The sequence below is a fragment of the Balaenoptera ricei genome, chromosome 5 (genome assembly GCF_028023285.1).
Source record: "Balaenoptera ricei isolate mBalRic1 chromosome 5, mBalRic1.hap2, whole genome shotgun sequence".
Taxonomy (NCBI): Eukaryota; Metazoa; Chordata; class Mammalia; order Artiodactyla; family Balaenopteridae; genus Balaenoptera; species Balaenoptera ricei.
In genome coordinates, this window is record NC_082643.1 from 28,648,581 (window position 1) to 28,675,984 (window position 27,404).

Sequence of the window (27,404 nt, forward strand, 5' to 3'; positions counted from 1 at the left end):
AACTAAGCCCACACACTGCAACTACTGAGCCCGCGCGCTCTAGAGCCTGCACACCACAACTAGAGAGCCCACGTGTCGCAACTACTGAGCCCGCACTCTGGAGCCCGTGCGCCACAACTAGAGAGAAGCCCGCACGCCACAACGAAGAGCCCTCACACCACAACGAAAGATCCCGTGTGCCACAGCTAAGACCCAATGCAGCCAAATTAATTAATTATTTTAAAAAAACATAAAAAACAGGATCTCAAAGGATGATGTACTCTGTGTGAAAAACTTAATTTACTCTCAAGGCACTATCTACCATTAAATACTCACAGAGTACCTTTTCCTCAACTTCAGAGGAGTTTACCAAATCTGAATACTTAGGTTACCTCATACAAAACTGAAATACAGTAAGCTAAAGAATATAAGACTATTTTAACTGGGATTCTTTAAGAATTAGAGTAAAAACACTATTTAGTCTAAACATTTTACAGAGTTAGAATCTATGTACTTTCAAAGTTGCTTTCTAAATACAGATAAGTAGATACACTAATATACTAAAATAGAATTTTAGTAATTACTGGCTCTAAGTCTCTTTTATAATTATTTTATTGATTTCTATTATAAAATTATAGATGTTTTCCTACAGAAAAAAATCAGGGTACTTATTATTATGAAATTTCATTTGCTTATTTAGCAAGTATGTTATTTCAGGGAAGAAGTAGGGAAAACAGGAGTTGTCAGTTTGTTATAATCATTATTTTATATGAGTCAATGTGCCAGTTAAACCCTAAGAAAACTGCTTACCCTCAGTGGTGGGGAGACAGAGAGTATATTACATATTTTCTTTTCTTTTTCTATAAAGACTTTATTTTTTAAAGCAGTTTTTGATTCACAGCAAAATGGAGAGGAATGTACAGAGATTTACCATATACCCCGTCTCCACACACGCATAGCTTCCCCATTATCAACATACGCCACCAGAGTGGTACACTTGTTACCAAGGGTGAACCTACAGTGACACGTCATAATCATCTGAAGTCCAAAGTTTACATTAGGGTTCACTCTTGATGTTGTACATTCTGTGGATTCAGACAAATGTACAATGACATGTACATCATTATATTGATAGTATCACACAGAGTATTTTCACTGCTCTAAAAATCCTCTCTGCTCCATCTATTCATTTTCCCACCACCACCAATTCCTGGCAATACCTAATCTTCTTACTGTCTCAATAGCTTTGCCTCTTCTGGAATGCCACATAGTTAAAATTATACAGTATGCAGCCTTTTAAGATTGGCTTCTTTCACTTAGGAATATGCATTTAAGGTTCCTCCATGTCTTTTCATGACTTGAGAGTTCATTTCTTTTTAATGCTGAATAACATTCTATTGCCATTGTCTAGATGTACTACAGTTTATCCATTCACCTACTGAGGAACGTCTTGCTTGCTTCCAAGTTTCGGCAATTGTGAATAAAACTGCTATAAACATCTGTGTGCAGGATTTTGTGTGGATATAAGTTTCAACTCATTTGAGTAAATATCAAAGCTCATGACTGCTGGATCATATGGTAACAGTATGTTTAGTTTTGTAAGAAACTGCCAAACTGTCTTCCAAAGTCGCTGCACTATCTTGCATTCCCACCAACAATGAATGAGAGTTCCTGTTGCTCCACATCTTCGTGAATACTGGGCACTGTAAGTGTTCTGGATTTTTGCCATTCTACCCAAATGTGTAGTGGTACCTCCTTTTAATGTGCATTTCCCCGATGACAAATTATGTGGAGCATGTTTTCATATGCTTATGTGCCACCTGTATATCTTCTTTGGTGAGGTGTCTGTTAAGATCTTTAGCCTATTTTTTTAAATCAGGTTGTTTGTTTTCTTACTGAGTTTTAAAAGTTCTTTATACATTTTGGATAACAGTGCTTTATGAGAAGTGTCTTTTGCAAGTATTTTCTCCCAGTCTGTGGCTTGTCTTCTCATTCTCTTGGTATTATATATTTCAATCTGAGGTATCTGTAACTATGTGATAATTTTGTTCATTTGGTGGCAAAGAATGGGAACCTACAGATTATATAAAACCCAGAATAAGAACTTATAATCTTCATTATTAAAAATAGGCAATAGTAAATTTACACAGCTTCTTAGGAAACACCATATTAATTTAAAACAAGATAAAAGACTTCAGACAATTAAAATTGTTAGACAGCTAATATCTAAACAATTTCCCTACTACTGTCTCAAAGTTATGGTATCACTCAGTCTGATTCTAGATCTTCTTTTCTTATCAGAAGTACCTTGAGGGTCTCCTCTGCCTAGTCCCTCTGTCCTACTTAATTAAGCACCAGAGATCAAGACTAGCTGTAGACCATTTAATTAGCTAATTATCATTCTTAAGCTAATTCAAACTAGACAATTTGTTCTAAAAATGGCACTGAGATAGTTGGACTACTGTTTCTGTTTTCTACCATCAACTATAATTGCAAATAAAAGAGGAAAGGTCCCCCGCCGCCAAAAAAACCTACAAACCCTTGTATGATGATTTTTCTTGATTCGATTATGAAGGAAAAGGGCCACAGAAGAAAGTATCTATTGGCTTATATTCCCAGAGTTTCTACCCCAATATTCTCACTCTTTTATTCTGAAACTTGGAGATTTTTTTCTTTTTTCCTTAGAAATTTTATTCTCTAAAATACCCTGTTTAAAGCTCTTTATAAAATCATTAAGCAAAAGCCATCAGCAAAAAAAGAAAAACAAATATTTATAAACATTTATGCCGACAGCATTAGCATTGCAAGTAGCAATCAATTTTCAACAGGATAGATCAAGGGAGTAAACAATTTTTAAATACATTTCAAAAATCAATAGTTAATCTAGCCTATCACTCACTAACTAGCTCATTTCCCCAGCTACACACTTCGATTTTTCTGAAAAACTTGAAGAAATGTTTTGGTAACTTGTAATCTAATGTGATTTTTCTTAAAGAAAAAAAATGAAAGGAATACGTATTGTACGTTGATTCCCAGCTAAAGCACTGCCTTGCTGTGTGACATTGGGCAGCTTGCTTCACCTCTTGGTGTCTCATTTGTAAATAATGGCATCGTACTTGATTAGAAGTTGCTAACTGGTGGCCACATCCAGCAGTGGATATACCTTGTTTGCCTAGCATGTTTTTAAAATTGGGAAATTTCATATTCAAATCCAGATTTCTGATTTCTCTTTAAAAATTAAAAGATTGGCAACCCTGCGCCTATATATTTCCTGTGGCAAGGAAGGCTGCAATTGAATAGCAGCTGTCCCCCTTTGGATAAGGCATGGATTCTTGGTGTTGCGTTACCTTCCTGTATGCTCGGCATTTGAGATTCTGATGAACTAAATTACCTCTAAAGTTTCTTTCAGTTCTAACGTTCTCATGTTTAGAGTGAGCCGCACAGCAAAAGATCCGTTTCACCTCTCTAAGCCTCAGCTTGATTTGAATAAGGGGATGAGAATAACATCTAATTACCACGTGAGCTTTGGAGAGACAAAATGAAATAGTGAGTGGTGACTGCTTAGCACAGTGACATATATGTAGAAAGTACTTAATAAACAGCAGAGGTGACAATAAACACAAATAATGGTGAACACAATAATTCAAAAGTGATTCTATGATGGTCAATCCAATCTAAGTCAAAATCGACATGCTGATTCTTCTCTTCTGAATGCAACATTGGTCTCATCAAAAAATCACCTATTTGCCTCTAATTTTTGGAGATTACTAGTTCTTCATTTACCACATGTAAAATAAGAGGCTGAGGAAAAAAAATGAAAGTTCTTGAATAGGCTCATCTCAATTCGATGTATTTTTAAATTACGATAAATATTTTCAGCAGGCATTTTTCAGCAAGATATGCTGCAGCTCTTTCAGTTGCAACTACTGTTCTATTCAGGGTCATTTTAGTTGCCAAGAATAAAAATTCACTCAAAAGTTTCTACAGGAAGCGGGGGCTTACCGAAAAGTTTATATATCCATGGGAACCCAGGAGAAAGTAAACAACCAGGTATGAGAAAGGTCAGGAAATGAAGCATGTTGGGGCACCAGCCACTTGTTCCAGCCTATTTTTCTTTCCCCTGGTTGTCTCTGTCTTTACATCCACTCTAGTCATTCTACACCATCCTGCCTCCTCCCATACCTCATACTTTATATTCTTCTAACTTTAAAGCTTCAGTTGGCAAACGCCCTTCACCTTACCCACCCTCTCCAAAAAATACTATCTTTCTGCATCAAGTCTTGCTGCTAATGTGCCTGTTTCTTGTAAGTCATAGTTCTGAGAGAGGTAAAAAATTAAAAATAGAACTACCATGTGATTCTCCAATCTCACTTCTGGGTTTATACTCCAAAGAACTAAAAGCAGGGTCTCAGAGAGAGATTTGCCCACCCATGTTCATAGCAGCTTTATTCACAATAGTTGAGAGGCGGAAGCAACCCGAGAGTCCATTGTCAGATGGATGGATAAACATACAATGGAATATGATTTAGCCTTAAAAAGGAAAGAAATCCTATCACATGCTATAACCTGGATGAACCTTGAAGACATTGCGCTAAGTGAAATAAGCCAGTCATAAAAAGACAAGTACTGCATGAGTTCACTTATATGAGGTATCTAAGTGTAGTCAAACTCAGAGAGAAAGCAGACTGGTGGTTACCAGGGGCTAGGGGAAGGGAAAATGAGGAGGAGTTGTTTAATGGACATAGATTTGCAGTTTTGCAAGATGAAAAAGTTCTGGGGATCTGTTATACAACAATATGAATATACTTAACGCTACTGGACTGGACTGTGTAATGCTACTACACTCAAAGATGTTAAGACAGTAAATCTTATCTTATTTTTTTATCGCAATTAAAATTTAAAAAAAAATTTTCTGAGAGAAGGAATCGATCAGATTTATTCCGATAATCCTTTTGAAGCAAACTACACAAGCAAGGGTCAGTGACAAGCCTATGGACTGACCACTGGTATATTTATTTGACAACTCTTTATTAAATGCCTACTGTTTCCAAACTGTGCTAGGTTCTCAGCCAGATGCCCACCCGTGGCCTGTTTGGCTGGTCATACTAAGTAGGCTTTCCTTATATAACAGGGGTTGATGATCCATCTCATTTTCACATTTGTAAGTAAAGTACCTATTTCTATTGTACTACATCCTACCATAGGGTTAATAAAGGGTTTTCTAATTGTTTGTTTGTTTTCTTTGCCCTTGGCTGTTACTACTGTCACTCTGCCAAAAAAAAACCCCAAAACAACAACAAAAAAGGTGCAGTTCCTCCATAACTGCTGTGAAAGAACACGTGAAAAGAGCAACCATACGGCGCAATGCTCTTGAAAGGAACCTCATCAATTTCATAGTTCCCTTTAAGTATGCATCAGCAGTACAAAACCTTCCAATACAAAGAATTATGAAACAAAACAAGAATACCCATCAGAATCTTCTTACTTGGCACAAATAGTATGATAGGAAAAGTTGGAATTCTTGCTATGAAAGCAAATAACTTAATTAGTCTCAAATCTATAAATTTAGAAACTATCACTCCAAAGAGTGATTAAACTACTTGCAAGAACTGTCTTAGTTCAGAACTGCATTAAATAAATTGCCTATTACAACATGTCACACAGGTTTAGGAAGGAAACTTTTCAGTCCTATCTAACTGGATTCCTGACCATTATCAGCTTCTGTGACATCATATTCTCTTGATTTTTTTTCCTCATCTCTGGCAGTTCCTCTCAGCTTTTTTCATTGGATGATCTTTTTCTATCCTTGAATATTGGCATTTCCACAGTTCCAGCCCTGGTACTCTTCTTTCCAACTATACACACTCCCTGAATAAAATCAAAACTCACACCAGAGCTTCTACTTACACATGGATGATTCCCAAATCTACACCTCTAACCTAGACTTCTTTCCTCAGGTTCAGATCCATATACTTGACTACCCACTGTAAAGTCCCTCCATCTGAAAAGATACCAGAAGTCAGTGGCAAAAATAAATCTCATTAGCTTAAACTTTCTCTCTATCCCTACCCCCAGTGTTTCTTAACTCTGCATTCCATTTCTGATTAATCGCAACATCCAACCAGTTGCCAGACATGAGAAGAAATCTAGATGCCCTCTCCTACCTACTTGAACCACCTGCCCGCACTCCCAGTAAACCCCAGGTAGCAATCAGTCACAAGTCCTTTTGATTCTACTCCAAACACATCCCTTCCTCTTGAACCCAACTGCCATCACCTTAGTTAAAGCCTCATAATTTGCACCTGGACACTACATACCTGGTCTTTACACTGCTCCAGCCCCATCATTCCCAAGATTTAACTTGATCAATGTTTCCTCATTTAAAGTCTAAACTCCCTAGAATCCTGACGGCAAGCACAATCTGACTTTCGCCTATATATATTCAGTGGAACAATTATATATTTATTCCCTACAAGAATGTACATTCCTTATGTACAGAGGCCATATTACCATCACGGTAAATGTGTTGAATGAATAAACACTTCTCCAGTCTTTCTTGCGGCTTCCTCACACCTACCCAGCTTCCAAGCACACGACATTACTGGCAGTTCTGCCATTATGCCAGGCCCTCATGCTCCCATACCTTTATGTTCACCGTGCCCCCTTTTAGAACACCTCCACTTTATTCTCCACCTGAGTAGGCTTTACATCTATCCTTCAGATTCAGTTGAACCACCACCTCTTTTAGAAAAAAAAATTTTTAACTAATATTCCTAATAGTCCATTGTGTTCCCATACCCCCTGCATGTATTTACTAGACTATATTGTAATTGTTGAGTTATTTGCCTGTCTCTTCCACCAGACTACGAAGTGCTTAAGGGCAGAAACCATGCCTATCTCTGCTGTATCCCCGGTATCTAACACAGTGCCTGGTACTTAGCAGCCCCTAAATAAATATTTACTGAACAAAGCATGAATCTGTCTTAAATAGGAATGCCAGACTTGTCAAAAAAATCTATAGTCTAAGTTGATGGTCAAACAAAAATCAAGAGATACAAGAACGTTTTTCTCTCTTAAAAATATATATGATACTCTACTGTGTAACATATTTTAGTTTCAAGAGAAAATGTACCCCAAATGCATAGATACCTCAACTCCATTTTAGAAATAAGTAATGTTTATAATTATGAATATTTTTTTAAATTGCATATGTTACTCTTAGAGAGGGATAAGAGACAATATTTCCAGCCTAAAAATTATGTGTACCTCACCAAAGCATTCTACATTCATTTCAAAGATGTCCTAAAGTTAGTTATAAAAATTAATTTTTAAAAATATTTTCTTTTAAATTGGCTAAATTCAATAAAAACTATTTTTTCCAAAGGCTCAATAAATTAAACACTCTGTCTTATCAAACCAATTTATGTTTGTAGATACTGCCTAAATCATTCTACTTTATAACAAGTTGTTTAAAATAGGCCCCTCATAAGAAAGTAAATATAAGTAGATTTTAAGATCAATGGAGAGAGTCAGAGCGTTTGTCTGCATCTCCTTACTCTACCACACACATTAATGGAACGCAAATTATAATAGTAAATGTTATTTTAACAGAAGAGCTGACTTATTAACCACTTCTGTCAAAGTACCATATATGGACTCCCATAGCCACACTACTGATTTAAGACACAAGGTAGAGAGCCAAAATGCTCACCCACATGGAAGAAAAGGAAAATATCATTACAGCTCTCTTAACATTGAAGACTTGTTTCAAGCCTCCTCTTAAAAAAAAAAGAATCACTTGGTAACAGCTTGATTATCTGAAGACAAAAACAAGGCTTAATATTCACTTCAGTGCTCAATCTTGTGCTCCATCAATATTTTATCCTTTTGTGGCTACAAATTTTAGAAGCAAAATGCTAACAATGAACCAAAGGACAGCTTTCACATATGCTGAAAACATCTGCTTAACCTTAAGTTACCAAGTTGGTTTTCATAAACTGTATAGAAATAATTTTGAGAGCTGTCGCTATATGTCTAATAAATGATTTTGGTTTTATATTTAAGAATAAAAATTTCTACAACAGTTTTTTAAAAGAGAAATAACTAGTTAGAAAATTTAAAAGGACTTTAAGTTTTCTCAGATTTTAGCTGGAGATGTATTCTAAAATGTTAAAATGGGCACATTTAATATATAGTATTCTTTTGGTTCCTCACTCTAAACAACAAAAAATTTCATTCACACATATTTTCCCTTCTGAGAGCAAAGGAAAAGAACAACATCAAACTAAAACATAATGCTAAAATACAAATGATTTAAACATTTAAAAAGCAACTATGTCTTTATTCGAAAACATCTCCAAAATAACTTCCTGGACAACATGAACATGATTTCTGGCATAAAAATAACAAAACTGAGATGAAATATTTTGGAAAGATAATGACACAGACTCTGAAATGCTAAATTCTCACTTCTATATAGAAATAGTCTCTTGTGCAGAAGCAATAAATTATAAACATCTTAAAGAACGTTCTTAGGTTGTTGGTTTCCCATTTGCCTAGGATAGATAACTGTGAAAACAAGAAAGTAGAATGAACAGCGTAAATAAATTCAACTCTGGTGCCAAAAATGTTCTAATTGGCCAAACCCAGGGTCGGTATCTTGCATCCATTAGGCAGAAAAGTCTAAACTTCGTTTCTGTTTTAGTTTTAAGTCCCTCCTCAGGTATAAAGGTTAAAATATGCATTCTAGAAGAGTAAAGGAAGGGCCTGATCTTTTTGTAGAGATTTTTCAACAGAGGTAACAAAGATCTAGATATAATATCATGTTTCATAACTGAGATGAAGGGAAACATATGATAGAAAACCAGTAATTTTTGAATAAATAGGGTAACCTATTAGCTTTCCTCACCCTGAACTATAATTTTTTAACAGTTGCTATTTCAAATCAATAATAAAGTTAAAGAAAGTAGGTTTTAGAGTGTTTCAAGTAAACAAACCCATAATTTCTAGTAAAAAGGGAAAACCTATTAAAACACTCCAGTACACACTACACCCTCCAGTGGGCAAGCATCCATGGAAAAATAGAAAAAGATTTCGTTGGATTTTCCACTCAGTCAATCAGGCCTATAACTAATAAAATGATGGTTCTAAAAACCTCATAGAAGTTCACACTATTTTAATCTCTCGTCTTAGTATATAAGTTAGAAAAAGCAAAGACTTTTCTATAGTAACAATTTAGATGTTATAGGAGAATAATGTTAGAAAATCAACGCATGATCTGCTTATCTTTCCTTAAAAAACAAAGTGCTATCAGATTCTTAATTTCTTAAACTTATAAAAGAAAAACGGTACACAGAGTAAATCACATATAAAGATGTATAATTAAAGATAAAAGTATTCTTTATACCATGAGCTGCAAAGGCGGCACTAATATTTTAAAGCCAAATCCAAAAATTATGGTTCCTTAGTGAGAACTGTGGCAGAAAAGCAGTAGGTTCATTAAGTTTTTCAGGAAAACAACTTACATTATCACCTGGTAATATTTAGTATTACTGGTCTCATGAGGCTATGTGGTCACTACACACTTAGAATAAAATTAAGAGACTATTTAAAAGAGCCCTTATTCTATATGGCTAATGTTTCATGACTTAAATGATATAATAGAAGCAAAGACTAGATTAAAAGTATTCTACAATGGTCCAAATATTTAGTTTCTCTAATTTACAAAATACAAACATATATTTAATACGTAAATTTAATACATAAATCTGATCTAAACCTAGATCAGATATGAAGATGTATAGTTCCCAAAATGAATTAAAGAATTTTTAAATATATATACTCTAGGAGAAACTAGTACAACTAAGACTACTTAAGGTCTTGAACTTATCACTAAGTTTATGAGACCAGCAATTACAGGACAATAGTGACATCTAGTGGACATTACAAATATATACCACACATATCTTGCAACAAAACCTTTTATTTTCTAGTGTTTCACATATTTCAACCTGTCTGGAGAAGTATATGACAAATCTTTAGTTGTAAACCAAAACAAGCTGACTCTGCTCCCTAAAAGCTTCTCAATATGAGTGACCCAATCATGTGATAAATATAAAATGTTTACCAATTAAAGTATAAGAAGTAAATATCTCAGGTCTTTAAGCACTAAGCACTAATTAAATGTATCAAATACATGACTAAAAGAAGGTCTAGCAACTGGTCCAATATGATTATGATAATAAAAAGAATTTAAAAGATTCTAAATGAAACAAGTGAAAAAAAATTTAAATAAAGAAAATTAAGAGCTGATCTATTTATGAATTTATTCAAGCATGGGAAGAACATATTAACCAGTATAGTCTGTCAGACAAAATAAGAAATGTTTTTAAACTAGAAGAAGATAATCTTATTTATGACAATTTTTCAAAACCAGATTAGTTCTCAAGAAAATTTATAGGATTATTCTTTAAAAGTAAAGGAAGATAACTGGAAGAAAACCAGCTAATCCTCTCAAGAAGTGATGAACTTACCTCAAAGAAGGACAAAAAAACAAACAACAAAAAGTACTTGTGGACAATGTCCTTACTTATTATATGTTCACACATAAGCAGATTTCACAAGAGAACAACACTGCACTTAATGAGAAAGCAATGAAAGTATATGTGATTTTTATTATGCATTTTATCACTAACTCAGGGAAGAAATACAAATATTTAGATCCTGGAGATAGGATCTAAATATAAACACTAAGTCAAATAAGAGTCCAGGCCACAAAGTAACTGGAAGTCTTTCAAAAATCACACATCCTTCCCAGATCTCTCAGAACCACCTAATTTAAAAGATTTTAATGATTATTTGAGCTCAATGATTTTCTGAAAAGAAAAAATGCTCAGGGCCAGAACTTTCCAAGTATACATTTCAAAATCATTGAAGATATCTCTGAAATGTAAATATTTGGGGATTAATAAAATTCAGGTCACAAAAGCACTGTCTTACTGTCTTCAAAAAGTTATCAGAGGATAAATAAATTGTGATATATTCAAACAATGGATTACAACTCAGGAAGCAAAAAGAAGGAAGTACTGATACATGCAACAACATAGATGAATCTCAAAAAAATTAGGCTGAGTGAAAGAAGTCTTACATAAAAGTATACCCTGTATGATTTCATTTATATGCTATTCTAGAACAGGCAAAACTGCTCTATGGAATGAATGAATGAATGAATAAACAAAATCACAACAGGAGTTACCTCTAAGGCTAGGATAGAGATGGAGATTGGGAAGGAATATGAGGGAATTTTCTGGGGTAATGGAAATGTTCTAAATTTTGTCAAGAGTTGGGGTTACACAGATGTATGCATTTGTCAAAACTCACCAATAATATACTTAAGATTTATGCAAAATTTATACAAATTTTACCTTAAAAAATAAATCTTAAGCAAATATTAATAACTCCAGTTATCATATACCATGCTAAAGCATTTGGGGTGATGTGTATAAATATCTGCAACTTATTTTGAAATGCACATAAAAATTAGATAATGGACAGATTATAATAAAGCCAATATAGCAAAACATTAACAACTGTAGAATCTAGGATATAAGTATGTTGGGGTTCTCTATTTAATTCTTTCAGATTTTCTGTATGTCTGAAAATTTCCATAATAAGATGTTGGGAAAAAAATAAAGATGACAATCAGAATTCAAAAGAAAATTAAAAATATAAAACATTTAAAATATGTTCTCCAAAATATTAACAATTTTCCTTTTATATATTGACATTTTAATCTGTTTAATGTCAAAAGTGACCATCTTCTAAAGAGCAAACATTACAGGACAAAATATTTTAAAAAATTTTAAAGACATACCCGAATTTCCTGAAGATTGTGAAAATTATTTCCTACTCTGACTGAGATCTTGCTTGGAGTATAGCTTTCATCAGATTTGTAGTCCGCATAAATGCATAATGTCTTCACTGTTGTTTTTCTTCTAAAGCAATAAAGTAAAAACAACAAGCTTTTTATCATGTGGAAAGATTATATCCAAAACATGTTATCTTCTGATTTTAAAAGTCATATAGTTTGCTAAAATGAGTATTTGAATCAATAATTTCCATGTTCTTTAATTTTAACAATGATGAAAATGAAGAACATGTGAAAAAACAGATACACATGTTATACTTTCACAGACATCTCTTACCTAGAACATAGTCAAGAAACAGATGTCAGCAAAGAAGAAACAGTTAAGCCAAAATAGGTACCTTAGACCGCAAACAAGCATTAAGAGTTTTCAGTTCTCCTCGTTTGTATTTTAGACAAAGAAATTATTCTAACAAGCTTGTTTTTCTTTACTAGTTAGTAGTTAATTACTTAATTTCCTATGTTAATACTTGAAAATAACTAGCTAAGTGAGAAACTAATTCTAGCAAAAAGAAAAATGTTTAAAAAAACAGAAACAGAAAGTATAATCTTATTACTTAATGCAAGAAATAAAATTCTACTGCTTTTAAAACATACATATCTTAGAAAAATAAGCAAAGAATACATAACAAAAATTGATCTCAGAAAACTGCAAGTGGCCAGAAAACATGAAAATATGTTCAATCTCCAATAATCAAAGAAAGAGAAATTAAAACATACATAGACATTAGTCTTTTATCATATTGGGAAATATGAAAATAACTGATAATACCCAAATTTGATTAGAAAAAGGTACTTCCATAGCCATTTAGTAGGTACAAAGCCTTTGACTCACAAATTCAAAAAGACAATAATAACACAACTACTCTAAAGCAGATGAAGAGAAATCTTTATTGTTCTGCAGTTAAATTACTGAAAAATTATAAACAACCTAAATATCATCTCAATACAGAATTAAACAGATTACAATATACCCAATTTAATGAAGTACTACACAACTATTTAAGATACACATAGATATGTAGTTACAGTAGGGAAAAAAAGCAGATTACAAAACAGAATATAAAAAAGGATCGCATTTTGGGAAAAACAAAAAAATTTTTAAAGTCATATAAACCTACATATGTATAGAAAAAGGCCTAGATAGTATCATACAAAAATAGTAAAAGTAACTATTTTGATGCTGTGAAACTTATTTTCTTCTTTATGATTTCTATATTTTCTGATTAATGTTTTAAAATAAGCATGTATTATTGTGGTCATTAGGGGGAAAAAATGGACAATTTAAATATCAACCAAAAAAACCAGAAAGAAGTCTACTTAAACGTGCTTTAAAAGTTAAGATCTGATATAAACTGGCACTCACTTAATAACGAGCTCCTTGAACAGAAGTAGCCTGTGTCAAAAGTGAGTCTATAAAAACAGCAGGGGATCTATAGCTCTTAGTGAGGGGACCAAACTTCTATAGCTCAAGCTTTTCACCAGAAAGGAATAGGGAAAGTTAAGGACTTTTCCTCAAATAATAAAGACAGATCAAGATGTAAAATGCTAAATACTCAGGAATTGCTGACAGGATAAATACCATCACCAGATTTTCAAAAGAGGCCAGCGGTATCAAACTGACATCGTTCTCTGTCTGCTGCGCCAGGAAGGAGACAGGAGGGGAAGCGCAAGGAAGAAGTGGAAATTTTGAAGGGCATCCAAAGGTCTTTTCCCTGATGCACCAGCCATAAACAGGCAGTGAAAGGTCTTTCTTATCATGGAGAGATCAAAGATCATGAAGATTACCCTTAAGGATTTCTTTCTTTTTTTTTTAAACAAAAGCAAATCTAAAGGACCAAACTTTTTGCTCAGAATAATTTCATCTCTAAGTTATTAAACTCAGGATAACTTAGTTGCTGAACCTAAAGATAACCAGGGTTAGGTTAGAAAGGCAAAGAATAATAATAACACTAATGATTATAAACACAACAGCAACAGCAGAAATAGCAAGTGAATAAGTGAATACTCTGTGTCTGGCCCAGAAGAAATGCTTTATATGTATTATCTCATTGACTCCTTAACCTTGTGATATAGGAACTATCATCACCTCTATTTACTGATTAAAAAAAAAAAGTAACACTCAGGTTAATAACTGGCTTAAGGTCACAAAGCTAGTAGGTGGGCAGTGTTGTAGTTTACGCATGTGTCTGCCTGCCTCATATGATCTTAACTACTATCACCTTCCTATTAATTAATTGTACTTAGCTTATCCAGCATTGTCATCGACACCATTTAACAGTAACATGTAGATGTTTATAATTCTTTAAATTTGAGCTACATCATGGTTTCTTACCCTTGGGTCTATGTAGCCCCAGAAATCATATGTATAACTTATGCTATATATGTAGTTTCATTAGGTTTGCAAAGGAAACTGTGCCCTCCCATAAAGTTAAAACTGTTACTCCATAAAGCCTTTTAAAATTATTTATAAATTTTATCTCGTGGTAAATTTTAAAAATACTATTGCTTAGAAAATCATGCTGCTTGTCCAGTGGCAATGCATGTGGGAAGGAAGCATATACATTGTGCTACAGGACTTTCCCTCCCACCATAAACAACTAGAATACCAGACAACGTATATGAAACAATCGCCTGCAGACACTGAATGACAAGACGCAAAGGCCTGTAAGTCCTGAGAGAAAGGAAACGAATGAGGTGAGCCCTATGAATAACTGGGCTTTCTGACTGATGGCAATTTCCCAACTGCTATGCAGGCAGAGAAAAGCCTAAAAGAATCTTGCAGTCTCACTGAAATGAGGAAGGAGCTATACTGAGAAAAAACTCCAAAAATCTGCCTGGAGTCCCCTTGAGTCTTTGAACACCAATCTACACAGGCATAGATAGGGTGAAACTCCACAAAGACATGCAAAGAACAGTTGCTGGGGGAAGAACAATTACTGAGAAACAGTAAGCCAAACAATTCCCAGAGCTTGCACAGAGTAAGCAAACATTAGAGTTCCCAATAACCAAAGTGGAGAATCCAAATAGCTCCTCAAATGTCTAGGACATTCATTTGAGATCCCAGAAGGATCAAGCCTTTGTATTCCATGAGGCTAATCTTGCCCAAGAGAAGTGATCTTAAAGAGTGGTCTGGGGATCTATGGGGGATCTGTAGGGGATTTCAAGATCCTTTCAGGGCATCAACAAGGTCACAACTATTTTCCTAATAACACTAAGATGTTACTTGCCTTTTTCAGAATCATTCTTTTATGAGTATACAGTGGAGTTTTCCAGATGTGATCTGACACGGGATACTGTAAAAGATTTAATGAAGAAGCATATGTGTGACTCCAGCTGTCTCCTCTGAAGCCAGACACTAAAGAGATTCACAAAAAAAGTAAAACAATAACACTCTTCTCACTATTTTTTGTTTCGGAAGAGACAGTTATTTTTCATCTAAAAATGTTATTTATGTTAACATAATAGGTTAATTATTTAACTTTAAATGAATATATAGATACTTTAAAATTCCTCAGCTATAATTTCCAATATAGTAAATACTGAGAGGATATAAAAAAATAAACAGAAGATCTTTGGAGACCTCAATAAAAGTTTAAAGTGGTACTGAAACCAAAAAAAATTGGAGGCTTGCTGCCCTTGAGCAGGGATCAGCAAACCACAGCTCAGAGGGCAAATGTGACTGACCACTTATTTCTGTAAAAAAAGTAATATTGAAGCAAAGCAACAGGCATTCACTTACATACTGTCCATAGCTGCCCTTGCACTACAACAGCAAAGCTGAGCAGTTGCCACAGCTTAAAACATAGTTTGCGAGGCCTAAAATATTTACTACCTACTCCATTACAAAAAGTTTGCTGACTTCCACCCTAGAGTAAAAGGTACTCTAGACCACAGTAAAGGGACTTAAAATGAAGCCTCAAAAAGATCAAGTTGATTCTTAAGAACTTACCTACCTGCCAGAACAAAGTCTAATCGTCTTTAAAAAACAAAATCCAACATTCAACGTGGTAAAATTTACTATACCCGGCATCTAATCAAAAATTACTACAAAGAATCAGAAAAATATGACCCATAATGAGGAAAAATCAGTCAATTAAGACAGATATAGAAAAGACAGAGATGATGGAATTAAAAAATAATAATTTAAAAAGAGAAAACATAAATATCTACCTATAGGTATATAACAAACCACCTCAAAACTTAGTGGCTTAAAAAAATAATCACTATTTTGTTTATGAATTTGGAATTTGGGCAGGGCCCAGAAGGGAAGGCTCCACACAGCATTGGGTATGGCTATTTGACTTGAGAGGTGAAGGACCTGCTTCCAAGATGGCTCACTAATACGGTGGCAAGCTGGTGATACTTGTCAGCTGGAGCCTAGCTGAGAACTTGGGTTTTGATTCATTTTTTTTATGGGCTTCTCCATTTGATGTGGGTTTTCTCACAGCATGGTAGATGGGTATCAAGGGAGAGAATCACATAAATGAGAGAGAACAAGGCAGATTGCCTTTTATGATCAAGCCTTAGAAATAACAGTATCATAACATCCATACTCTATTAGACAAGAAATCCACAAAGGCCTGACCAGTTTCAAGAGGGGAGACATAGATGTCGTCTCTTGATTAAGTAGTACCAAAGCTGAAGAAGAGCATATGAAATAGGAAATAATAATGTGAACATACTGGAAAACATTGTCTCGCTTCCCTGGAAATCAGGGGGTGGAACTGAAAGTTCCAACCTGCTAATCACATGGCTAGTTCTCCCCACAACCAGCCCCCACCCTTGAGTGGAATCCGAAAGTCACCTTCCCTAAAGTGTTTTCAAGAGCCTGAGAGCAAGAAGTCAAATATTATCCCATTGCTCTTAAAATTCAGGAAATTCTAAGGGTTCAGGGAGCTGTGAGCCAGGAACTATGAACGAAGACCAACTATATATGAGACATCTGAATAACCATGTATTCTTCTTATAAATCACAATACTGTAATAACTGAATACTAGTAACAACTTTGGGCCAATAAATTAGATAATTTTGATAAAATGGACAAGTTCTTTGAAAAAAACAAATTATCAAAACTGATTCAATAAAATAGATAATCAGCAAGGATCTACTGTATAGCACAGGGAACTCTACTCAATATTCTGTAATAACCTATAAGGGAAAAGAATCTGAAAAAGAATGGATATATATATATTTATAACTGAATCACTTAACTGTACACCTGAAACTAACACAACATTGTAAATCAACTATACCCCAATATAAAATAAAAATTAAATTAAAAAAATAAAAAATAAAAATATCTGCTGACAACTGAGGCATAAAAAAACTGTATTTTTCTTGGGGGAGAAATGACTCAATGAATATGGGAGAAAAATTGGTAATGAAAGAGAAAATCTGTGCTATGGCAAAAAAAAAAAACTGATTCAAGAATAGAAAATCAATTAAAGAAATAAGATGTTGTATGTTTAATTAAAAAACCCAACAACTTCACACAAAGAAAACTCTGGGAACAGATAGCTTCAATGGTGAATTTTATCAAATATCTAAGCAAGAAATAATAGTGATTCTATATGAATCCTTTTAGACTAAAAAAAAACAAAAGAAAAGATGAATGAAACTAAAAACTGGTTCTTTGAAAAGATGAACTAAATTGATAAACCTTTAGCCAGACTCATCAAGAAAAAAAGGGAGAGGGCCCAAATCAATAAAATCAGAAATGAAAAAGGAAAAGTTACAACTGACACCACAAAATACAAAGAATCATAAGAGACTACTACTACAAGCAACTATACACCAATAAAATGGACAACCTAGAAGAAATGAACAAATTCTTAGAAAGGTACAATCTCCCAAGACTGAACCAAGAAGAAATAGAAAATATGAACAGACCAATTACCAGTACTGAAATTGAATCAGTAATTTAAAAACTCCCAACAAGCAAAAGTCTAGGACCAGATGGCTGCATACGTGAATTCTACCAAACATCTGGAGAAGAGTTAACACTTACCTTTCTGAAACTATTCCAAAAAATTGCAGAGGAAGGAATACTTCCAAACTCATTCTATGAGGATACCATCACTCTGATACCAAAACTGGACAAAGATACCACAATAAAGGAAAATTACAGGCCAATATCACTGATGAACATAGATGCAAAAATCCTCAACAAAATACTAGCAAAGAGAATCCAACAATACATTAAAAGGATCATACACCATGATCAAGTGGGATTTATCTCAGGGATGCAAGGATTTTTCAATATCCACAAATTAATGTAATACACCACATTAACGAACTGAACAATAAAAACCATATGATCATCTTAATAGATGCCAAAAAGCTTTTGATAAAATTCAACAACCATTTATGATAAAAATTCCTCAGAAAGTGGGCATAGAGGGAACATACCTCAATGTAATAAAGGTCATATATGATAAACCCACAGCTAACATCCTACTCAATGGTAAAAAGCTAAAAGCTTTTAAGATCAGGAACAAGACAAGGATGCCCACTCTCACCACCTTTATTCAACATAGTTTTGGAAGTCCTGGCCACAGCAATCAGAGAAGAAAAAGAAATAAAAGGAATACAAATTGGAAAAGAAGAAGTAAAATTGTCACTGTTTGCAGATGACATGATGCTATATATAGAAAATCCCAAAGACACTACCAGAAAACTACTAGGGCTAATCAATGAATTCAGTAAAGTTGCTGGATACCAAATTAATATACAGAAATCTCTTGCATTCCTATACACTAACAACAAAAGATCAGAAAGAGAAATTAAGGAAACAATTCCATTTACCATCGCATTAAAAAGAATAAAATACCTAGGAATAAACCTACCTAAGGAGGCAAAAGACCTATATTCCAAAAACTATAAGATGCTAATGAAAGAAACTGAAGACAACACAAACAGATGGAAAGATATCTTGGATTGTAAGAATCAATATTGTTAAAACTACCATACTACCCAAGGCAATCTACAGATTCAGTGCAATCCCTATCAAATTACCAATGGCATTTTTTACAGAACTGTAACAAAAAATTTTAAAACATGCATGGAAACACAAAAGACCCCGAATAGACAAAACAATCTTGAGAAAGAAGGAGCTGGAGGAATCACACTCTCTGACTTCAGACTATACTACAAAGCTACAGTCATCAAAATAGTATGGTACTGGCACAAAAATCGACATATAGATCAATGGAACAGGATAGAAAGCCCAGAAATAAACCCATGCACTTATGGTCAATTAATCTGCGACAAAGGAGGCAAGAATATACAATGGAGAAAAGATAAGTGGTGCTGGGAAAACTGGACAGTTACATGTAAAAGAATGAAACTAGACTATTCTCTAACACCATATACAAAAATAAACTCAAAATGGATTAAAGACTTAAATGTAAGACCAGATACTGTACAACTCCTAGAGGAAAACATAGGCAGAACACTCTTTGACATACATCGCAGCAAGATTTTTTTGGATCCATCTCCTCGAGTAATGGAAATAAAAACAAAAATAAACAAAAGGGACCTAATTAAACTTAAAAGCTTTTGCACAGCAAAGGAAACCATGTAAAAAATGAAAAGACAACCTACAGACTGGGAGAAAACATTTGCAAATGATGCTACCAACAAGGGATTAACTTCCAAAATATACAAACAGTTCATATGGCTTAATATCAAAAAAAAAACAACAACTCAATCAAAAAATGAGCATAAGACCTAAACAGATATTTCTCCAAAGAAGACACACAGATACCCAACAGGCACATGAAAAGATCCTCAATATCGCTAATTATTAGAGAAACGCAAATCAAAACTACAATAAGGTATCACCTTATACCAGTTGGAATGGCCATATTTAGAAAAATCTACAAATAATAAATGCTGGAGAGGGTGTGTAGGAAAAGGAACCCTCCTATGCGGTTGGTGGGAATGTAAATTGGTGCAGCCACTATGGAAAACAGTATGGAGGTTCCTTAAAGAGCTAAAAATAGAGTTACCATATGATCCAGCGATCTCACTTCTGGGCATATATCTGGAGAAAACTGTAATTCAAAAAGATACATTCATCCTAATGTTCATTGCAGCACTATTTACAATAGCCAAGACATGGAAGCCACCTAAATATCTAAAGACAGATGAATGGATAAAGAAGATGTGGTATATATACACAATGGAAAATTAGTCAGCCATAAAGAAGAATGAAATAGGGCTTCCCTGGTGGCATAGTGGTTGAGAATCTGCCTGCCAATGCAGGGGACACGGGTTCGAGCCCTGGTCTGGGAAGATCCCACATGCCGCGGAGCAACTAGGCCTGTGAGCCACAATTACTGAGCCTGCGCGTCTGGAGCCTGTGCTCCGCAACAAGAGAGGCCGCGATAACGAGAGGCCCGCGCACCGCGATGAAGAGTGGCCCCCATTTGCCGCAACTAGAGAAAGCCCTCAGACAGAAACGAAGACCCAACACAGACATAAATAAATAAATAAATAAACCCAAAGTTAAAAAAAAAAGAATGAAATAATGCCATTTACAGCAACATGGATAAGACCTAGAGATTATTATATTAAGGGAAGTAAGTCAGACAAAGATCATATGATATCACTTATATGTGGAATCTTAAAAATGATATAAATGAACTTATTTACAAAACAAATAGACTTACCGACATAGAAAACAAACTTATGGTTACCAGAGGGGATAGTGGGGTGGGGGGGAGGGGAGGGCAGATATATTAGGAGTTTGGGATTAACATATATACACTACTATGTATAAAATAGATAAACAAGGACCTACAGTTTAACACAGAGTATATTCAATGTCTTGTAATAACCTATAATGGAAAATAATCTGAAAAAGTATATATATATATATATATATATATATATATATATATATATATATATATGTATATATGTAAAACCGAATCACTTTGCTGTACACCTGAAGCTAACACAACATTGTAAATTAACTATACTTCAATTTTTAAAAAATGGTTAAAAAAAAAAGAAAAAGAAAAATAGAGGCAGAAACACTTCCCAACTCATTTTATCAGGCCAATATTACCCAGTAACAAAATCAGACTCAGATGCTATAATAAATGAAAATGATAAACTAATATCTCTCAAGAATATAAACATAAAATTTTTCAACAAAATTTTAGTAACTCAAAACCAGTAACTTCTAAAAAAGGATTTAAAAACTAAACAAGGATATATGACAACAAAGGCATAAAAAATAGACAAAATGAGTTCATCAAAATTAAGCACTTTTATAAAAAGACAATCCACAGAATGGGAGAAAATATTTGGAAATCATATATCTGATAAGGGACTAATATCCAAAATATATACAGGACTCCTAAAAATCCACAAAAAACCAAAACACCCAATTCAAAAATGGGCAAAGGACTTAGTCATTTCTCCAAAAAAGATATCAAATGGCCAACAAGCCCATGAAAAGAGGCTCAACATCACTAATCGTTAGAGAAATGCAAATCAAAACCATGAGATACCACTTCACACCCATTACAATGGCTATTATCAAAAAATAGAAAACAAGTGTTGGTATGGATGTGGAAAAATCAGAACTCTTGTATATTGCTGTTCGGGATGTAAAATGGTGCAGCTGCTGTGGAAAACAGTATGGTGGTATTTTGAAAAATTAATCATAGAATCACCATTTGATCCAGCAATTCTACTTCTGGGTATATGTGCAAAAGAACTGAAACCCAGGACTCAGATAGATATTTGTCCATCATGTTCATAGCAGCATTAGTCACAATAGCCATAAGATGGAAACAATCCAAATGTCCATTGATAATAAACAAAATGTGCTATATACATACAATGGAATATTATTCAGACTTAAAAAGGAATGAAATTCTGATGTACGCTACAACATGGCTGGACCATGAAAACATTATGCTAAGTTAAGCTAGAGACAAAAGGACAAATATTTTATGATTCAACTTATATTAGATACCGAGAGCAAGTTATAAGAGATTTATCTAAATCTCTGCTTCTAAGACTACAAAATAAAGATAAAAATAGCTGTAAAGGTTAAATGAAATAAATAGGGAAGGCATTTAGCAAAATATCTGGTATTTAAAGTCTTTAAAAAAATATTAGCTGTTATCTTCATTTCTGGTGTATACATATTTAATACCCTAGGACAGGAATTGGCATACGACAGCCAACTGGCTGAAACCTGCCCACCACCTACATTTGTAAGATAAAGTTTAATTAGAACAGCTAAATTCAGTCATTATGCATTGCCTACAGCTGCTTTCATGCTATAATGACATTAATGAGTAGCTGCAACAGAGACCAGCTAGCACACAAGGCCTAAAATATTTACTATTGGGCTTTTTCATAAGAAATGTGCTGATCTGTATCCTAGGACAATAAAAACAAACTAGAAATACAATGCTACAGAATGTTAAAATAGATGGTGTAAATGGGGCAAGATAAGCAAGTTAACTGGTTTCCATCTGTCAATAAATTCAAAGCAAACGACAAACATATGGCTGTTTTCCATTTCCCCCCAAAAGTAAGCATTTCAAAATTGAAAGTGTCCTTAGAGGTAATAAGTTAGAATAAATTTTTTATCATCACTCCTGGTGTACTTAACGCAATGCATTAAGGCATTGCGTTGGGTGATAAGCAAAGCATACTTTTCTGAAATAAATCATATTGAAAAGTATATATGAGAAATATCTACATAAAAGGAACTGTGTAAAGTACCACAAAGAATTCATAAAGGAAACAACAAGGTCCTACTGTATAGCACAGAGCACTATATTCAATATCCTATGATAAACCATAATGGAAAAGAATATTTTAAAAAAAGAATGTATATATATGTATAACTGAATCACTTTGCTGTCCAACAGAAATTAACATAACATTGTAAATCAAGTACACTTCAATAAAAAAATGTTGATTAAATAAAAAAAGAATTCATAAAGGATAAGACAATAAACTTAAAACACTTATAATCTAGTTGAGTCGAAAGGTAATCTCTAAGGCTTATAAAAAGCAGAGTTAAGTGCACTTCAATATAATTTCTATATTTCTTTAAATTTTATGTAAATAAAATCAATTTCTTTGTCTACTTATAACCTATACAAATTGAAAAATTCAAAAATGTATTACCTGAATTGGATGTTCACTAAATGAGGCTGGGAGCCATCTGACTGCCAATAAGTTTCTAGATTGTCATCTCGTAATTGATCCACTCCAAATCCTGAAAACACCACAAGTGACAATAAATTCTCACGATAAAGAAAGAGCCATATATTCAAAATACAAAATTACCACATATATTTGTCCAGAAAGTTTGATAAAGAGGATAGTGAGTACTGTGAAATTTAAATTAACCAAAATTCTTCAATCCTCTTAACCAGACCTCACTTCTCAGAAGCATAAAAAATTAATAAACAGAAATCTCAATTAAATAGATTTGGGAGACCAGAAGGGGAAGTTCTCATACCCTGTGACCATAACAGAGCCCAAGAAGAAGAAGAAAGTCTCCTTTCTTGGCAAGGACTCAGCCAATGAAAAGCCACGGCCTCTCTGTTTACTATAGCCCTCCCAACTTCCTTTTCCTCTCTGTAAAAGCGTGCTACTTCCCTTCAGTGTGGAAACTTGCACTTGGCTTGCCATGGTTGCAGACTCTGAATTGCAATTCTCTGCTGATCCTAAGTAAACCCATCTTTGCTGGAAAAATATCTGGCAGACTATTTATTTCAGATCAACATGTTGGTGGCCTCTACGAGGACCAGAGAAGACCCCCAGTGGTTCCAAGGCTAGTAAGCAAACAGGTGCAGTACCTACCATTGAACCCACTGTCACTCACTGCTTTCTCACTGACCCTGCATTTTGAAAGTCAGTCTTTCTCTTGGATCTGAGCACACGCCCTCTTTGCATTTGAAGCTCTCCAGGCTTTATTCGGGATCTATTTTAAGGTTTCATCTTTTTGGTTAAGGCTTTGTTTTGTATATGAGTACTCATTTGGCAGGTCAGTCTAATTTTGAGATCAGACTGTTTCAACCAAATCTGACTGAAAACACCTTTGGCCCATTCATTCGGGAACAGGGGCTGTTTCTCTGAAACTGTTCCAGTTTTCTTCATCCTACTCCTTTGGAAGGGGCTGTCCTATGGAAATTGGCCGTAAAAGTCTTTGGCCTGGCTCCTTCTAAAACCAAGCTGTCTCCTTCGAACTGGCTGGGATTAGCCTGCAAGCTGTTTGAATTGAGCAGTTTGTGCTGTAAGCTGTTTGGAAATTGTTCTTTTACTCCAGAGAAAAACTTCTGAGAAATGGGATCCTAGTTATCTAAACATTTTGAGGGTACCCACCCCCTAGGAGGACTCCAGATGATTTTGTTTAAAAGCCAAGGTCCTTCCTCAGGCACATTTCTAACTAAATGGACCAACTTGACCAAAGGCAATTTAGAATATAAATGGTTATTACAAAGAACTTTTGAAATCCCTAACTTAATTTCCTTAGAACTGAATTGGACTACAATAGCTCAAAAATTTCCAGAACTGAGTGTAATGCTTATTTTGATTGGTATTTTGAAGCTTCTCAACATTATCAGGGGTCTAAAATTGCCTCTCTGCGAAATAAAACTTTAAGATTAACTGAGGCGAACAAATGATTAAAGAAAGATACAATGGCTCCTGGAGCCTCAGGCTCTTCTTCCTTGGCTGTCTTAGGCGCCACCTCAGGCATTGTCTTCTCTCCCTCCCTCGGCTGCTGGTGGCCAGACCCCACCTCTGGCGCCACCTTCCTCCTTCCCTTCTGTGCTGCCCACACCTCCTCTATTCCTTCAATTCCCCCATACTAATTCTCTCACCAACCTTCCCCTTTTCTCTTAAACTTTCCCAACTCCCTTTTCCTCTGAACTTGTCAGAACCTGCCCCTTTAACATTAAGCCTTCTAAGGATCCAGAGGCTAGACCCTTAATTTCTTATTTCCCTGGACCAAAACTGAACTGCAAGCCATATTCAAAATTTTCCCAAAGTAACTGAAGATCCTCACACATTTGCTAGGGAATTTAATACAGTCATTAAAACTTATCAACCTGGTTTCTCTGACTCCTATCAACTAGTTCATAGCTTTTTGGTGACGGCCAGGCCCGGCAACTGAAAACTGCTAACTGGAAAAATCCTGAATGTTCTCTAGAATTACAACTGGGAGACCAGTCCACCAACTTATTATCAGATGACCAGGCTTGAACAATCGCTAGGCAACTTCATCGAGCAATTCCTGAGGCTTTTCCAAAGTCTGTTGATTGGAACAAAATTCAGACTTGCGTACAAAAGTCTGATGAACCTGTTTATGATTATTACAATCAACTTCTAATTGTTTTTGAAGAAAATTCTGGTCTTCCTTCAGATATTGATTCCACCCAGGTCGTTTTTAACTATGTTTGTTAATGGGCTGAACTGGGACCTTTCCCATCTAATAAAAAGGACCAGGATGGAACGGGAAACTATGCTCACTCCAGATTTAGTTAACCTGGTAAACCAGTTCTCTTGCATTTTAGATGAGTCACCTCAAAGGAAGACTGCCTAAATTCTTAATTTTCAATTCCAACAAATGAAGACTCCTAAACAGAACCAAAACCCTCCTAGTTTCTACTATTACTGCGAAGAGTCAGGACACTGGAAAAAACACTGTTACAAATTTAAGCGTTTTGGGTGTCTTCAGCCCTCTAACCAGCCTTTCCAACGTCCTCCCAATTCTCAATGACAGGGCTCTGAAGAACTGTAGGGGCTCTTCCCAATCCTCTCAATCAGTTTGGAGAAACATTTCTCCAGACTGAGAAGGACTCTCTTCCAGTCCTGACACTGGAGCCCCACTCTACACCCCACTACTATAAAACAGCCCCCGCCTCAGAGAACTAAAACGGTTCATATAGTGGAACTCTCTAACGATCCTCAAGAGGTTCCTGTCTCTGAATGTGTTCCCTTTTGTTTAGGCCCTTTGAGAGTTAGACACTTTTTTTTCCCCTCAGTTCCTCCACCCCTATTCATTTATTAGGCCGAAACTTCTTAGAGAATTATCACGCCAGAATTTCTCCCAAAAGGGGGAAATAATTTTAGAAACTGACAGTAGTCATCAGAAAAAACAACCAGGTGAACTAAATGACCCTCTGACATCTTTTATTTGTTCCATCTTTGATGGTACTAGAGCAGATTCCAGAAACACTGATCATTTGTCCCTATTATCAGCTACCACCCACCTTATGGGCAAAATCTCCAACTGATGTTAACAAAATTCACAGCACACCCCCCATCAAGATTCAAACAGACCCCTCAAAACCTCTTCCTGGAATTAATCAATACCTTATAAGTAAAAAAGTCTTTCAAGCCATAAAGCCCATAATATAAGATTACAAGGCTCAAGGCCTCATTATCCCGTTTACTAGTCCCTGTAACGCTCCCATTTTACTGGTGAGAAAACCTAAGGGTGGACCTACCAGCAATAAACAACATTGTTATTTATCCCTGGACACCCTGTTATTCCTAAGCCTCATATGTTACTAATGCCCATTGCTACCATGAGTAAATTCTTAACTGTAATTGATTTATGCAGTCCATTCTTTAGTATTCCACTTGAAGCCCATACCTTTTTGCCTTCACTTGGGAAGAAATACAATTCACCTAGATAGTAATGCCTCAGGGTTTTACTGAGAGTCCTTCTGTTTTCTCACAAATGCTAAAAGCTGATCTGGACATATAAAATTCCCTAGGGGTTCTACTTTGTGGCAATATGTGAATGATTTGCTTCTTTGTTCTCCTTCTCAGCTTCCTCAAAGGAAAACAGCATCCACCTGCTAAAGCTTTCAGCCTTAAAGGGACATAAGATTGCCAAAGAAAAATTGCAGTTGGCCCAAATTCAGGTTTGATATTAAGGGCATCTGATATCAGAACAAGGGCTACACCTAGATCCCAACAGATTTCATGGTGTCCTAAGTTTCCCAAAACCCTTAAGTGCCAACTTCAAGGTTTTCTCGGGCTAGTTGGTTATTGCTGAAATTGGACTCCAAATTTCTCTTTTATGGCCAAAGCCTCTATATGTTTTACTTAATGATAACAGCCCTGACCCAATTTTATGAGAACAGGAGGACATGGCCATCAAGGCCTTAAAGGAGAGTTTGATAAACCCACCTGCCTTTGGGCATCCCAATTATCAGATTCCCTTTTTCCTTTTTGTATATGAAAAGGGGAAGAGAATGCCCTTGAGTTACTCACCCAAAAACATGGGGCCCACCATTGACCCATAGGGTATTATAGCCAGCAACTGGCCCCTGTGACATAGGGATGCCCCCCTTGCCTTAGAACCAGTACAGCCACTGCCCTTTTAGTTAAGGTCACCAAGAAAATCACTGTGGAATCCCCTTTAACCACTTTTGTACTTCATGAAGTAGAAGCTCTCCTGAATTCTCATCACACTCAACATTTCTCAGTCAGCTGCCTTAC

At 35.1% G+C, this 27,404-nt stretch overlaps 1 protein-coding gene across 5 annotated transcripts in view; it reads right to left on the bottom strand.

Moving 5' to 3' along the window:
• Nucleotides 1-27,404, bottom strand: part of ANAPC10 (anaphase promoting complex subunit 10) — a 104,760-nt gene that overhangs the window by 63,717 nt on the left and 13,639 nt on the right. For 4 of the 5 annotated variants that reach the window (XM_059922556.1, XM_059922553.1, XM_059922554.1 and 1 more), the window contains exons 3-4: nt 23,070-23,160; nt 11,852-11,972 (exon numbers count right to left, since the gene is read on the bottom strand). In XM_059922556.1, coding sequence (XP_059778539.1) covers nt 11,852-11,972; nt 23,070-23,160 — 212 coding nt within the window. The remainder of the gene's footprint in view (nt 1-11,851; nt 11,973-23,069; nt 23,161-27,404) is intronic. The other variant, XM_059922555.1, reaches the window with a different exon arrangement.